Source organism: Carassius auratus, unplaced genomic scaffold (genome assembly GCF_003368295.1).
Source record: "Carassius auratus strain Wakin unplaced genomic scaffold, ASM336829v1 scaf_tig00004584, whole genome shotgun sequence".
Taxonomy (NCBI): Eukaryota; Metazoa; Chordata; class Actinopteri; order Cypriniformes; family Cyprinidae; genus Carassius; species Carassius auratus.
The window spans coordinates 58,214-75,000 of NW_020523609.1; the positions used below are offsets into that span (position 1 = coordinate 58,214).

The following is a 16,787-nucleotide window of genomic DNA, read 5'->3' on the forward strand; positions in this document are numbered from 1 at the left end:
GGGTAGGATGTGGTCTCCGTAGCGACCTTTCCTAAAGGCTCGCTTCCCCATTGTCTTGCCAGCTGAAAGAACAAATAGGGAAGATTTGAAGCAATCTTTCACTGAAGGTTGAAATCCCTTCCATTTACTTTATGTGGGCGGAACAGCAGCATGGCCTTCTCCAGCAGCGATGTACTCACCCTTTGGCCCCTTCGGTACCAAGGTCAGTGAATTTGCGCTGGGGCTTTGGGAAGGTTACGACCTTAAGCGTAGCTTTTGTGGCACGCCAAGGCTTGTCAACAATTGCAGCGCCTCAGGGTTGTGACGAGGTTCAGGTTATGGCGTTTTCCATAGGACCCCATTTGTCGGTCGACATAACTCGTAGTGACCGACAGATAGGGAACGTCTCGGTTACATACGTAACCCTCGTTCCCTGATGGAGGGAACGGAGACGTTATGTCCCCATGCCACAACCTTGAACCATTCGCTGTTGCCGGGACACGTTCTCGGCTCCTCAGCGTAAAACCTAATGAGTGGATGCACCTGTCGCCCTATTTATACCCGCTGGCACGGGGAGTGGCTCAGGTGTGTTAATCCACTTGCCAATTTCATTGGCGTTTTCTCTTAAAATCAGAGATGATTGGCCTCCCAAGTGAGACCCCATTTGTCGGTCGACATAACGTCTCCGTTCCCTCCATCAGGGAACGAGGGTTACGTACGTAACCGAGACGATATATATATATATATATATATATATATATATATATATATATATATTTTTTTTTTTTTTTTTTTTTTTATTAAAATGATAAGATTATGATGCATTAAGGACAATGTAAAATGTTCTTAACTGTCATAAAAATGCTAAATCATAAAATATAGCACAATTTAATTTTCGTAAAATGTATTAACTATATAAAACCATGATAGTAATTTTTTTTAATTGCATTTCATTTAAAAGATTACAATGATAAAAGGCAGCACAACAATTATAACCATTATCCTTTATGACTGAAATATTTTAGAATTTATATGTTTCACATAAACATGATGAGATTTTGTTCTGTTACGTAATGACAGTTTAAATTTTGCTTTATTATTATAAAAAAAAAAAATCTAATAACAAGCCTTAAAATAATTCAACAAATCTTTGACCCGAAACATTTAAGAAATATATGTTGTTTATATAATATATTTAAAGATAATATAAAATATATAAATATATTAATGTATATACATGTAAATGTTTTCAAAATATATACTGTATATGTGTGTATTTATTAATGCTGTCTATCTAATTATCTAATTAATCATACTTATTTCTGAAATTAATTGCAATTAATCCCACCCAACATTAAAGTTTTTAAAAATACGTTTATATTGCAATACTTTCACATTCAATCTTCAAATTAATGTACAAACAACATAAAGACAGTATATTTTTATATTTGTTTAATGCCATATTTTATATGACGATAGGCCAGTATCACTGATACCAATTAATACTCATTCCCTTAAAAAAATAAAAAAAAAATAAAAATAGCATTACATTGAAATTAAGAGATATCCATTGTAACTTTTAATAGACTTTAAAAATAACTCCAATTTAAGTTAACATAAAAAATCTTCACATAAACCCATCATAATAAATGTTGCATCTAGCTACCTGTGCCCCTCAGCAGAAATATACAAAAAAAAATAAGTTATCAAACACTCAATTCTAAACTAAATACAGATGAATACTTAAAGCTATAAAGGTTATTGATTTCCTTTTTTTCCCCTTTCTTTGATGAACAGACAGAACAGCAGCTGTTTATTAGCTTGTTTTGGCTGCTATTACTTTAAGAGCTGCCGCTACTGAACATGATGCAGATCTGACACACATCACATTTTCTCTCAACTCTTTTCACCTTTTCTGACCCACTTCAGGTCTTAAAGTCTCTAATAATGAACTGAGGAGTTGAACCGGATGTGTTAGAAGAGGGAGACAGTGCTGGGCTGCTCCAGGACAGTTTTGAAAACCATTTCAGAGACATGTTCCTTAATGTGACTCATATATATATATGACATACTACATGTATGTAGTTTTATAGCAGCTTTAATCACCTTTTTGGTAACTTCATGACTTAACTGAAAACGACATTGCATACATGTAGTTTAATTGTGCTTTGATAAGAAGACAAGACCACATTTCTTTTTTAGGACAGTTTTGATGAAAGGTTTTGGACCACTTCAAATGCTGACTGTAGTGTACATAATATAATAGCAATATAATAGCCACAATTAACTTGATTTATGCCCCAGACATGTTCTTCAAATGTTATGAGATTTATCTTAATGCTAAAAAGTACTTTGTAAATCAAAACAGGACACAGAAACTTAACAAAAAGAATAATAAAAAAACAAACAAACTTAAAGACGACTATGGTTTGATCATTAATTGAAGCTGAAGGCGTGGTGTGTGGCATTTCCAGACTGCGTATGAATCACAGAAGCATTGTCATTCTGTCACACTCAGCATCCATTTAGGAAGCAGATAATAAAGCCGCTCTATATGAGCTGAACTGAAGGAGATGTTATTGTAGGCCTGAGGCAGCACAGATGTGCTTGTGTGTGTGTACACATTATCTCCATCTGTTGAAACTCATGCTATCAGTGTGTGCGTGTGTGTGTGCGTGTGCCTGAAGCCAGCAGTTTATTTGATCACTTTTATCCTAAGCACCAGATCCAAGTGATGGAAATAAAGTAGCATGTGTCATGAAGGACAGGAACGATGACAGCTGAGTCAGCAAGAAACTGTTTAGAGGACAGCGATAAAACCTGAATTGAAACATACTGTAGTTAAATTACAGACACACACACACACACACACGCACACACACACACACACACACACACACACACACAAAGACTCAATAATCTAATCTAATCTAATATAATATAATCTAATATAATATAATATAATATAATATAATATAATATAATATAATATAATATAATATAATATATGCAACATTAAATAAATGTTATCAATTTAATGTGTTTATTTATTTATTTAAAGAAAATACTATACGTTTTTAATACTACTTTTAAGTTTCCTCAAATACTCAAAACAAGACTTAACTTTCAATTATTAAACACACATTTTTGACTGAAATAAAGAATGAAAGTATAAAACAACAAGACTCACTACAAAAATGTGGTTGTAACACAAACTAGCATACTAACTAGCACGTGAACTAAAGTTAGTTAGCTGGTCACTAACTAAAATAACATTAACTTGAGATGCAAAATTGTGTAAAATAATAACACTCATTTTCATAAAACATATGCTGGCAGTGGGAGGGGAATTCTAACTCTAGCAAACATCTGACTGGACAATAATCAGTGTAGTGCAGGATGAGTCATCGATATTATTGGTTGTTTCTCAGAGCAGTGAAACAGTCAATTTATTATTATTTATTTTTTTGCTAAAAATAATTCTCTAAATGTTTGGAGGATAATATTCAAATGAACAATTAACACAGTACAGTTACGTTATAATGAAGTACTTTAGTATGTTAGTCAAAATAAGTGCAGTTTTTTAAAGAATTACTTAAAATGCACTTAAAAAGTACAAATTTGACGATTACAAAGTGCACTTTTTAAGTACACTTAATCTGCATTTTATTAATCCTATAATATATGCTGCTAGTTTTAAAAATACTTAGTTCTAAAGTCCTCAAATTTTCTCAAAATGGCCTCCTAGCTGTAATTACTTATAGCATAGGCTCTTGATTGTCGTCTAAAACCCCAAAGTATACTGTTTTTGTATGCGTACGCTAAAGTATGTGTACAGTTGAATGCATAGCCTTTAAAAATACAATCCATTTGATAGCATGCATAAAAGCAGGTGGTCGACACACACGCTCTAGAAAGTTCCCTTTTGTCCATTTCCTGCGCAATTTTACTCCAGAAGTTATGGTCAATAAAATATCTTTATACTCATTTAAACCAAAGTTGTGGCTCTCTCAAAACCCCCTCACATGCGCTTGTCAATGCAAGCGTCTGTTGTTGTTGTTGTTGTTGCATTCTCAGAGATTTTGTTGTTGTTGTGGTTCTTGATTCTCTTTAGTTTTTTTTTTTTTTTTTTTTGGCCCAGGCCAGTGTTGCCACCTAGTGGATCAACTGATTAGTGCAAAACAAATTCAATGTGCATGTACGACCTAGAAAAAAACGGGGGTGCATCACTTGCACTTTACACAAACCCTTGTGTATGCATAAAAATCGAAGTGTAGTTAGGTCTTAAATACCTATTGCTTAAAAGTTACTGAAATGTTCTGATAGACATAACATCCACCTTTCAAACATACACTTCGTACACATATATCCTGGCAAGTGGTGCATCTGAGTTTATCTAACTGTGACAGTGACTATCTTCCACCAGGTGAGCTGTATAGTATCGCTTGACCTGTAACTAACAGCTCTGCTCTCAGTTAGAGGACTAAAAAAAGACGAGTGTGCTTCCTTTACCTCACTCCCAGCAGCCTAATGCTTGTTTAGCAGAAAAGGTCAACGCTGAGCCAAATAAGAATAGCAATCCTGCTGCAAGCGGACAAAGAGCGAAGCCAACGAGGGAAAGAAAGATAGCGAGCAGCTTCTACACGTTAAAATCACTCCTGGCAGCAATTGTGCTCATGATGACACAAGTATTTGTTTGCTTAAAGAAATCAAACTTGACTCTTTATTTTCCTAATAAATGTCCCAGGTATCCATGCCCCTGATTTATCAGTCCATGTTATCCCCAAGAATGTTTTCATAATGTTTCATCAAAACGTAATAACTTTGCCTGGCTACTAAATAACTTTTCTGCTGAAAATTATATTAAATATTTATATCATAGCACTATTCTCAATCCAATAAAATGAAATCATGCCCTACATTACAGTAAACACTGTATTTATTTCAGAACATAAGTAGCATTTTATAATGTTTATACATATGTTAATGTCTCTGACAATTTCGCGTCTCATATTTTGTTTTGGCAGCTCAACGCGAGGAATTTTCCACGTCTGTGTCTCAACATTGCAGAAAGAAAAAACCTACTAACGAACACATCTATGCCAATTTGTACTCACATTTGGCATATGCAGAGTATTAATTTTGGGGAAAATATGATTTTAATGAGCTGGATTAAGCTGCTTTCTAACTTCCCAAACATGTATGGTGATGAAGGTTAACGTGCAGTTTTCAGCAGACCTTCGAGAGCCAGACAGCATCAAGCTTCCCAGCTTTAGCAGGCATGTAAATAATTAAAAGCCTCTGAAAGCTGACTATCCCACTGTGCATCGCTTCTGACATTCATTAATACTGACTTCTGAATGACGGGTCAATAAAACCGCCATAAAATCACTTCCTAAAATGTCTGCATTTGGAGAAAAATGATATATAGGAGCTGTCGAATTATTAATAGTGATTAATTGCATCCAACATAAAAGTTTTTGTTTACATAAATGATGTTTTATTGACAAGGTTAGTGAGGAGCACGATCAGCTAATCAACCAATTTGGCACAGGTGTAACTCGTTTAGCTAATCATCCTAACTAGCACAGTACCTATATATTTGCAGCCTACTTTATGTGTGTGTATACATACGTAGTGTATGTATTCCAAAATATATTAAAACTGAAGGAACTGGAAATAGCCTAACAGCTAAAAAAAGCTACAGGAAATCAAGATCTGTCTGACCACTAGAGATGCTTTTAGAAAGTCGTTGACAAGGCAGAGATATCAATATGTCAGGTTTAAATATGTCTAGGTAACAAAGCTATCTTTCACTGCTCTTATTCATCTTGATAAAAAGCAGGTTTTGTGTGAAGGGCCATCTGACAGACTCTCTCCCCTCTGTCACCCCTCTTGACCTCTCTCCTTGTCTGGTGCAGGTTGTGTTTGCCTCTGCCATAAGGAGTAATGATCTGGTCTAATCGGCAGGAATTTCTCTCCAGAGACACAGCCCACTGTGGCCTGGATTCTGGAATAGAAACTCTCACTCTGTGCAAAAGAACGTCCCAGATTTCAGTATGGAAAGTCTAAAAACCTGCCTTGTCAGTGGTGTAGTTTTTTTTCTCTGCAAACAGTTCTAAATAATGAATCAAATCAACTTTACAACATTATAGAATTTGATTCAAAGTAACGAAGCATTTGAAAACGTGAGAAAAATGCTGTGCAACTATGTACTTAAAAGAAAATGAACCACTTGTACCATAAATAATCACAAATGATGCGTTTGAATCAGAAACAATAGTAAAATAGATCTAAAAGCTTGAGTATACAAAATGACACTGTATACAATTTCATAGCAAAATTTCTAATTTCTAAGAGTTTTTAGTACTATTATTACAAGTTTGATATGATAAAAGATTGCAAATATTAGCTGGCAGTTTAGCTTATAATGCCTTTGACAGTAAATAATAACATATGCATTTTTCTGCTTTGGTTCAAGGATGACCAACCAACTATTTTGTACAAAGTACAGTGATGGGAATGTGAAGATGTATTTGTTAAAAATCATATTGCAGCATGATATATACTATCCAACTTCCTTAGTAAGGACAAATTTGCATGCATTTAAACTACATCAATTTAGTCAACACTGAAAGAAAAAAAAAAAACTTTTTGTTTGTTGCTTCAAAAGGAAAGCACTTAATACGAAAAAGAAAACCCAATTTAGGTCTGAGATTTTTAAAAAGATTTTCAATATGAATATTAAAACCTAACCATTCATTAAGCCATAAGCCCAAGTATTTATACCCATTTACTTTTTCAATAGTTTCCTTCCAAGGTTAGAATAGGTGGAACCATTTTTTGGTATGACTACGAGTAAATACCATACATTTGGTTTTGTAAGCATTTAAAACCAATTTCAGTTTTAACAATTCAAATAGTTCAACTGTATAAATACATGTGTCATCGGCATCTAAATATATTGTTGCCGTGTTTATCTCTTTGACCTGGGTCATTTATATAAAGTGAAAATAAAACCGGAGCTAAAATAGATCCCTGTGGGACGCCTATATTTATTTTTAATTCTGTAGAAAATACATGTTCAGCTGAGACACATTGCATTCTTTCTTTCAGATAATTATTGAACCAATTTAGAATAATTTTACTAAAACCCAAGCAACTAAGTCTGTGCAATAGGATTTTGTGATCTACAGAATCAAATGCTTATGACTGATCAACAAATAGATCAGCACAGTACTGTTTATTATCTATGCATGTAATAATAATTATTCTATTTTTTTTTTTTTTAAATGCAACTTTGTTGATCATGAGACCTCTTTTCAAATCTTTTTAACAGTAGCATACAAACAAATACAAGAGATGTCTGTAGGTGCATATGGCTTGCCTTCAGTTCCATTCGGAGTGCCATTTATTTCTCCTCAGTTTCTTACTCAATTTTAAAGAGTTTCCAAGTAATCCAAGATTACAAATAAACACTTCCCACACTCCATCTTTTGTCACAGAGTTTGCACAATAGAGAAAACTGACATAATTGCAGCATGTGAATGAAAACTGTGTAATTTAGCAAAAGATAAAAAAAAGGATTATTTCTCGGACAAAATGCGTTGGAAAAGCTGTCATTATATCGCAAATGTGTTTTGTCTATTTGTTCAATACTTTCAGTCAAGAACCAACTACACAGGCATTCAGAAATCTTCACCCACATGTCAGTCAAAGGCGCCCATATTGTTTGGCTCTTTGTGTGCTGTCTGTGCTAATCTTGCAGGCTGTTTGTTTTCTTGTCTTTAAGACAGTTAAATATGTCTTTCACCAGATGATGTGCGGTCGGGCAGCATTCAAACTGAATTAACGTTAGACGCCATCACAATTATATAGCAACAACAAGGTCATTGGTTCAACTCCCAGGAAATGCATGAACTGATCTAATGTATACCTTGAGCACTTCGGATAAAACTGGCTTGCAAAAATTCTAAATGCTATGATGGATTTAAATATATTACAAATGTTTTGCACCATAACTTGTCAAAAGTACACAAATAAAGCAAAATAAAAGAAATGGGCACATAATGTCTCTCTCAGTTTTGTAATGCCTATTTATGTTTTATCTATTGATTTAATGGTTATTTATCAAATGCCGTAAGGCAGCATAAGCCTTATAAATGAGACTGGCGATTCGATCTGACTTCTGAATCATCTAGTATTTACTTCTCTGTATTACTCTCTGATGAACAAATCCATAAATAATGGCAAACAAATCCGTCTGTGATTAACTGATTTGAACCCTTCTCAAGTTAAATTCTTGCTCTCTTTCTCTCTACTCTCATTTATGTACATCAGCACAAAGAGGTTCGAGACAGATTCCTGACGCTCCCCTGTGGACTCTGGGGTATCAGTGTGTAGGCAGACCAGAGTGGGTGAAACATTTCTGATGAAAATAATTGATCGAAGGAGAGAGGCAAAGAGATTTAAAACAGTGAGGGCAGACCAAAGCCAAACAAATGATCACTTACTCACCATGCAAACACTCACAGGACAGAGCAGCGCTCAAACACCTCTGTAAAGAACTGTGTAGAGCAAAGTATAAGGAACATATTTATAATGGACTTAATATGAATATTCTGGGTTAAAAGCAACTAAAGTTTACTTGACAGCACCTGTGATATGCTGTATTTCATCGCAGATTTTTTTTTACTCATCTGAATGATGTTTGCATTAGTTTTATAAAAGAAATAAAAATAAACACAGTGTTACACTTTTGTTGCTGCTAAATGGTATAAATAAGAATAGTTTTACACACATTACAAGTTACACCTACATTTTGTAAAAAAAAAAAAAGTTTTTCATGCTGCATGATGCAACAATTTGCATAAGAATGGTTTAAGTTTGTATTTGTGTGACAATTTTGTAATGCTGTGTTCACACCAAACGCGAATAGAGCGTCTGGCGCGAATGATTTCAATGTTAAGTCAATGCAAAGGCGCGTTTACGCGCGTCTGGAGGTCTCGCGGCGCGAATGGGGCGTTAAGCGCGGCGCGGAAGACGCGAATTCGCCTCATTCGCGCGTCTAGTTCGCTAGTTAAGCGCGAAGGTGCTTTTTGTGCATTTAGCGTTTGACGCGAATTCGCGTCTGCCGCCCGAGTTGAAAAATTTCAACATTGGCGTCAATTCGCGCCGCGTTAACCAATCAGGAGCCTGCTAGGAGTCACTCATTCAACAGTATGTTCCTGCAGTCTCCGGTTGTGCAGGAATACCCTTCTCCACTCATTCAACAAGGAGGAACGACAGATGTTGTCAGTGAGCAGTCAACCGGAGCTATATGACAAAAGTACATATTTCTATAGAGACAGGAATAAAAAGGACATATATGTATATAAAAAACATATTAATAAATACATTGAATAAAGGCCAATTGATAAGAAACGTTTCATTTTACCCCAAACGAATTATATTTTATCTTGAACCACTAAAGAGACATCAGAGCCAGCGGCAAATGTCAGAAGGTCTAGCCGAGCCGAGGCTGCTCTCGGCGGATACATGATGACGGAGCTCCCGCTGGTCGCATGGAGCTCATCTCCGAGATCGGCGAAACACATTTTTTTAAATAGACGCTGTCATTATAAATAAACCACATATCTGAGTTTAAAACAACTACATTCTCGCCTGAAATACTTTTAAAACTACATTTCATGACACAGTAACAGTAATATTTTGAAAATTATCCGAATAAAAATGGCGGTTGAAAGTGCTGCATGAACTCAGCTGGCAGAAGCCCCCCCATGACGCGAATTCGCGTCTGTTGTGAAGTTAATTCCACGCGCGAATGAAGCGAATTACTCGCGCGAATGAAGCGAATGATCTCAAAATGGTCAAGCGGCAAACTAGACGCGGTAGACGCGAATTTGACGCTCTATTCGCGTTTGGTGTGAACACAGCATAAGAATTGTTTTACAAACTTTACAATTTACAGCAAAATTTGTTTTTTAAACAAATGTTTAAATGCTGCATGATGCAACAATGTACGGAAGAATGGCTTTCTGAACAATTTAAACCAAAATGTATATTTGTACTAGACAACGAGACGGTTTACCTAAGAATACTTTACCAAACTGTAAAATTTACACCAAAATTTGATTGCCAATATTTAAAGCAGAAATTTGTTATGTAAACTAATGGTGAAAAATAGCTGACGTAAATATGGTTTTGTGAATAAGCAAAATAATGTGTGTTCTGCACAACAAGATTATGAACAGTTTAAACCAAAATTCATATTTGTGCTAAAGAACAAGAAAGTTCACATAAGAATAGTTTTACAACTTTACAATTAACAACAAAATTTGTTCTGTAAAATAATGTTTAACAGTGCATAAAGCAAAAATTTACATAAGAATAGTTCAAATTTATATGTGTTACAGAGCACGGTTTACCTAAGAATACTTATTCTGTAGGTATAATTTGACAAACTTCACAATTTATACCAAAATTCATATTTGAAGTCAGTTTACACAAGAATACATTTAAGAACTTTGCACTTTACACCTGCATTGCAGAATATTTTTGAACAACTTAAACTTAAATGTCCATCCCTGCTAGACTACAATAAATTTGTTATGTAAACAAGTGATGTAAAACATATCTATAAATTTAAGTCTGTGTTATTCCCAACGAGATTGTTTTATGCAATTCATAATTTGCACCAAAAGAAATTCTGTAAACAAATGTGTTTTAATGCTGTATTATGGTTTCATGAATCATTTAAGCCAAAACTTATATTTGTGCTACAAAACAAGTTGACGTAATAATAGTCTTACAAACTTTACAATTTACACCAAGATTCATTCTGTAAACAAATGTTAACACTGCGTGATGCAACATTTTAAATCAAAATTCATATCTTTGCTTCACAGAAAGGCAGTTTATTTAAAAATAGTTTTCCAAACTTTACAATTTACACCAAAATTGCTTCTGCGCTCAAATTTGTTAGCGCTGTACGATGCAACAATTTATGCAAGAATAGTTTTAAGAACAATTTAATTACAAACCAATTTTACTTTATGTTTCAAATTAGTCCCATCATGGGGAATTTGAGTTTCACACTTCATGTGACTCTTTTTTTTTTTAAGGGAGAAATACTGTGAGCAGGATTTCTAAGCAGTTTGTGTGGCAAGCTTTCTTCGCACAAGTTTCCCACCTCATTCACACTGCGAGTACAACCCTGTGGTTCTCACAGCGCAGGCTTGGCACATGAATTTAGGAACAGGTGCCAGCCCAGAGTCACCTCTACAGAAGATTAACAAGGACTGGCCGTGGAGTGCACTGCTCGGGACTCTGCATAAGGTGGGCATCACGGGCACCTCCAACGGGCACTTTGAGGTCTTGCCACATGGCAAGAGGTGCACACACACAGTGAACACAAAGGCAATCCTATGGATTCTCACCTCCAGTAAAGTGTCAACTGGCATGTGGCGTGGAAAACCTGCATCTAACTGATGGCCAAAATCAGCTTTATTCGCAATGGCTGCATTTATAAGTTCACAGCGAGTTTAACATATTCATTCAGTAAACAGATATGATATGCGTATGCTATCTACTGTATATCTTGAATATGTAGACTAAATGTGATTTTACTAAGCTAAATCTTTTTTTTTAAGTGAAAAGCTGTGTTCATATTCAGTATTCGTCCTTCGTCCCAGTGTTTCATTTTGTTCGGCTTCAGCCAAGAATCTTCCTTTTGGTGCATCCCTAATAAATAAATTATTTACTTATTTATTTTCTTACAAAACTAACCTAATTGTATCTGCCAGGTGACTGTTATATCGAGAACATGAATTCAAAGCGTTCATATCAAAAGAACAATCCTGTTCATTCCTACATATGATTTCTATAACATTTTGCCTGAAGCTCTTTATCTTTGATGGTTTGGATGAGGGCTTCTTCATAGTCTAGCCATAGTTCTGTAAAGGTCACCGTATGCATAAAACTTTTCAGCTGTCCTTTGTTAGGTGAACTTTACTCACACAAAAGAAAATTGTTGGGAAATGTCAGCTACTGGATATGGATCTGTCAACATACGGCAGGATGTGACATATATTTGAATAGCGCTGTCCAGTAATAAGACTTGATACTGACACTGACTTTATACTGTAAGAAATGTATTACAACAACTGAACGTTTTCTTAAGACAGCTCTGATGTCTTATTGGGAGATTCCCAGTACATTCTAGTGAAGCGTAAGAAATTTTGCCGCAGTATAGACCATTTTCAGCAACACTGCACCCACAGTAATACCTGCTTGTGTGTTTGTGCCCCTGAAGAAAACAGCTGCGGCGGACAAGATCTAAGTCTCTTTAAAGCTCCATCCTCCTCCTCTCATGCTGAGAAAAGCTGCCTTTTGGGAGGAATATTTGCAGGACGCCCTGTCCTTGCCTCAACCTGGCTTGTGAGGTCAGGAAAAGCTGAATAACAAGCACAATCTTCTCTATGAAGTGGATATTAGCTACTCAGTGCCACTTTTAAATAGACGACACTGTTTAGTGAAGTGTCGAAGTATATTTCAATACATGTCCTCAGATAACCCCAAACCCAGCACAGTGGAGTCAAGAACACACTGAATAAAAATGATTCTGCTGTAGAACTTTCTTATTCCTGAAATGAATAAGATTCACATCTACAGGCAAAATGATTTACCGTATTTCCCGGACTAAAGGTCGCACTTTTTTTTCATAGTTTGGCTGGTCCAGCGACTTATAGTTGGGTGCGACTTATTTATCAAATTTAATTTGACATGAACCAAGAGCAATGAACTAAGAGACATGAACCAAGAGAAAACATTACTGGCTGTAGACGGTAATGTTTTCTCTTGGTTCTTGGTTCTAAATAAATGCGACTTATAGTCCAGTGCGACTTATGTTTTTTTTCCTCATCATGACATATTTTTGGACTGATGCGACTTAAACTCAGGTGCGACTTATAGTCCGAAAAATACGGTATTGTGAAATAAAGTAAATAAATAACACTGTATGTTCATGATGCAACAATATATGAAAAATTAAATTTTATAAAAAATTACTCCCAGAAATTAGTTTTGTAAACATGTGTTTGCACTGCATAATGCAGCGATTTACGCAACAAAGGCTTTTGCGATCAATTTGCACAGGAATTTACGCTGACAAATTTGTCTGCATTGTGTGGTACATAAATTTAAATGAGTGGTTTTACAGACAATTTGTTTTTTGAATGATGCAATTATTTATGTGCAGTACAATGTTTTTTACGAACAATTTACACAACAAATTAATTATCTAAATTAATGTGTCCGTTTACTCAAATGGTTTAATGAACATTTTACAGAAAATTTTATTACATTTCTTCTATAAACTTATAGTCTCAGTACTAACAAATTACGCAGAAGTTTGTTCTGTAAAGAAAGTTGTTGGTGCTGTATAATTTTGAGAATTTACATGAGAATGGTTTTATGAACTTAAAAAAAAAAATTCAACCTTTTTAAGATTAAAGTTGAAAGCCAAAATCTTATTTATCCAAATGGAATTTTACATTAGAGATAACATTTAGTGATATTCAGTTCAACTAAAATCTGGCAACTGGAATTAGACAGTATTAGAATAAAACCTTATTCGCTTTGTTGTCGCTTAGATCCTTTATTGTCTATTCGTTCTGATATTTTTTTTTCATGAAACGGAATTCACAACCACTTTTACATTAGGCGTATTTTAGAAAGGCAGCATTACCTAACAACAGTAGAAACAATAGCCCACGCTGCTTTTGAGAGAGCACTGTAGAGAGAGTCCCTTGCTGCTAAAATTGAGAAAGATCACTGCTACATATTTCCACCAGTCAAAGGCCAATTACTGTAAAATGCATGTATTGATTTATTTTTGTAGAACAGAAAAAAAACAACAACAAAAAAACATAGAAGTTTCTCTGTAAACAAGAGACCTGTTGCCATGTAAGGGTTTCATTTTTTGTCGGTCCGTCTGTCCCTCATTCAGTGAAATCATACAGGGATGTCAGTTTATTTATTATTATAGTTTTATTATTATAATAATAGTTATTCCTTTTATTGTATTAAGTCAAAGACACAACTGCAGAAAATACATGGTTGCATTTTATCATTTGCATTTAGCACAATTTTTCCGTTTCCCGTGGCTGTATCAAAACAGGCATGGGTCATGACCTACCAGTGGAAAACCACGGTTCAACAGTAGATCTCTGTTGTTTACTTGACATTCAAAGAGGGTCATTCATTGTAGATCAACAAGGAAACAAACTGCCCACCAGATGAATTGTAAAATCCATGCTACTGAGTATGAAAAATGAATCAGCTTACCTTGATTGAAGGTTTCTTGGTGGAAAATCCTCGGTACCATCCTGTAACAGACAAAATACAAATGTTAATTGAGAAACATTGACAATCTAATAAGAATAATAATAATAATAATATGACATTTCCACTAATCAAGACTGACATAAAAACAAAAATAATCACAGAAATAACGTGATATAATAACGTGATAAAAAAAAAAAAATCATGTATAAAGCTAATTGCTTTTATATCTCACAATTCAGAGAAAAACAAAATCTGAATTACCAGTTTATATGTTGCAATTCTGACTTCATTTCTCAGAATTTTGAGTTCATATCTCTAAATTCTGAGAAAAAAAATCAGAATTGCAAAAATTGGAAGTGGCAGCAATTGGCTTCTATAGCATCAGTATACAATGTGTCAAACAAAAAAGACCTGTTCAGATGAAATATGAAAGGCACTCCTTAAATGTGTTGAGATGTAGCGCTCCCTATGATCAAAGGTAAATTTAAAGTGTATTTGGGGGGATCTTACTCAAGTGGGTGTCCTGGCCCATGTAGCTTTATACATCTGTAATGTTCACCCATGGAATACATATCCAAATATCAGTTCGTTTGTCAACATACTGCTGAATGCACACATACACTTGACTTTTTGACTCTGAAAAAGTGCTTCACTGCATCCCTAATGCATCGAATCGAATTTCCACTGAAACTATGCCGTGTTGAAGGCCATATCTTTTAGATGAGGTGGAACATAAAGACTGGAACTTATAGCACACTAAGGTCTGGGCCATCAATTTTACTAGCTGATGTCCAAAACATCTTAGAAATATTCGCCACACAGCTGCAGAACCCCACCAACATCATAATAAGCCTTCAGTCCATAATAAACGAGCTCAAAACATTCAAATCTCAAGACTCTGCACAGTATGCCACCTTATTATTACAGTAAGAAAGCCAGCTGTTAGCAATGCTAGCCGCATAAAGGGCTACATAATGACATATTAAATCATAACTAAATAGTTGCCTGGAGTACACTGCTTGCTAAGCAAAGCTTTTTATAACCTTTTCAAACTAACTTTTTAATGATAAAGATAAAGAGCAAACATTTTTGATGTCATAAAATACTTTCATCCATTGGTTGATTTCCCAGTACAGTATAAACACTGAGGCGAATTCAAAACTTGTCTTGTTTGTTTAATCAGCATTAGCAACAAGACATCAACCAATGGAATGAATTTAGGGTGGGACTATCTGAACAATAACAAATTAGGGGTGTGTTCAGGAAACCTGTTTGAAAACATAACATTTTTGTACTTCTTCACTGTGTAAATCATCATATAGCAAAAAGTAGGTCTGAAGATTTTATCAAAATAAAGTTAATAGGGGTGAAAGTAAAGCCAGTTATCGAGATGCGCATTAATTATCGGCCGATATCTATCGTGCACCCTTAAAAGTTAATTATTCAGTTAATGAATGAAAACAACACCGCAACAAGATAGATAGATATATATTATATTTTATGTACCATCGCGACTGATGAAGATTGGGGGTAAAAACATAAAATAATTTAAAGGTGGTACAACAAATACTGCAAATAAACTGTAATATAACATTAAAGTATGAATAAAGTGTTTACCAATTAATTTACAAGGAAAAGGCTTCACCTAATACTGCAAAAACATCTATATATGTACTTCTCCAATTTCTGTCTTTTTTCCTCACACTACTGTATATTTGTCTGGAAAAAAAAATTAGCCTTGGCCACATCATCTACAAAATTATTCCATGGCTTTCCTCTGCTTGAGAATTTCTCACTTAATTAGAGCATAAATAACCGCTGTCTCCCCTAAAGCTAAACCATTAGCTATTAGCAAAGACCTATTATGGCACAAAAAATAAAAATAAATCTGCAACAACAGCAGCCCTGACTAATATCAATCCCTTTCTGAAGAAAAATGCCACAGACACGATGCCAAAATTCTGCTGCTCTGGATGGTTTCCATGTAGTTGCTAAGGTGTCTTGAGTAATGTTAGCATTTCGCTATGCCAATAGATGTTCTGAGTAGTTGCCAGGGTGTTACTATTCAGTTGCTAAGGTTTCTTGAGTGATGTAAACATGTTGCTATACCAATATAAGTTATGGGTGGTTGACAGGGTGTTGTTATGCAGTTGCTTAAGTGTCTTGAGTGATGTTAGCATGTTGCTATGCCAATAGTTGTTAATGATTGTCTGCTAGGGTTTTGCTATGCAGCTGCTTAGCTGCCTTGAGTGCATGTTATGCAGACACAAGGGTGTTCAGGATGATTGCCAGGGTGTTTCTTAGTCACTGATAAGGTACACTGTGGGATGTTAGCACATTGCTCTGTCCATACTACTCATTACTCATTGTACTAGCCACAAAAACACTCTTCAATGCTCCACAATGTAATATGCAGGTCTTATCAAGTCTTACTAACTATCCAATGGAAGGACATTTGGAAT

At 35.1% G+C, this 16,787-nt stretch overlaps 1 protein-coding gene across 1 annotated transcript in view; it reads right to left on the reverse strand.

Annotated features, from left to right (window-relative positions):
• LOC113070581 (dedicator of cytokinesis protein 3-like) overlaps positions 1–16,787 on the reverse strand; it is a 102,763-nt gene that overhangs the window by 41,555 nt on the left and 44,421 nt on the right. Inside the window, exon 3 of the mRNA XM_026243978.1 lies at positions 14,326–14,366. Coding sequence (XP_026099763.1) covers positions 14,326–14,366 — 41 coding nt within the window. The remainder of the gene's footprint in view (positions 1–14,325; positions 14,367–16,787) is intronic.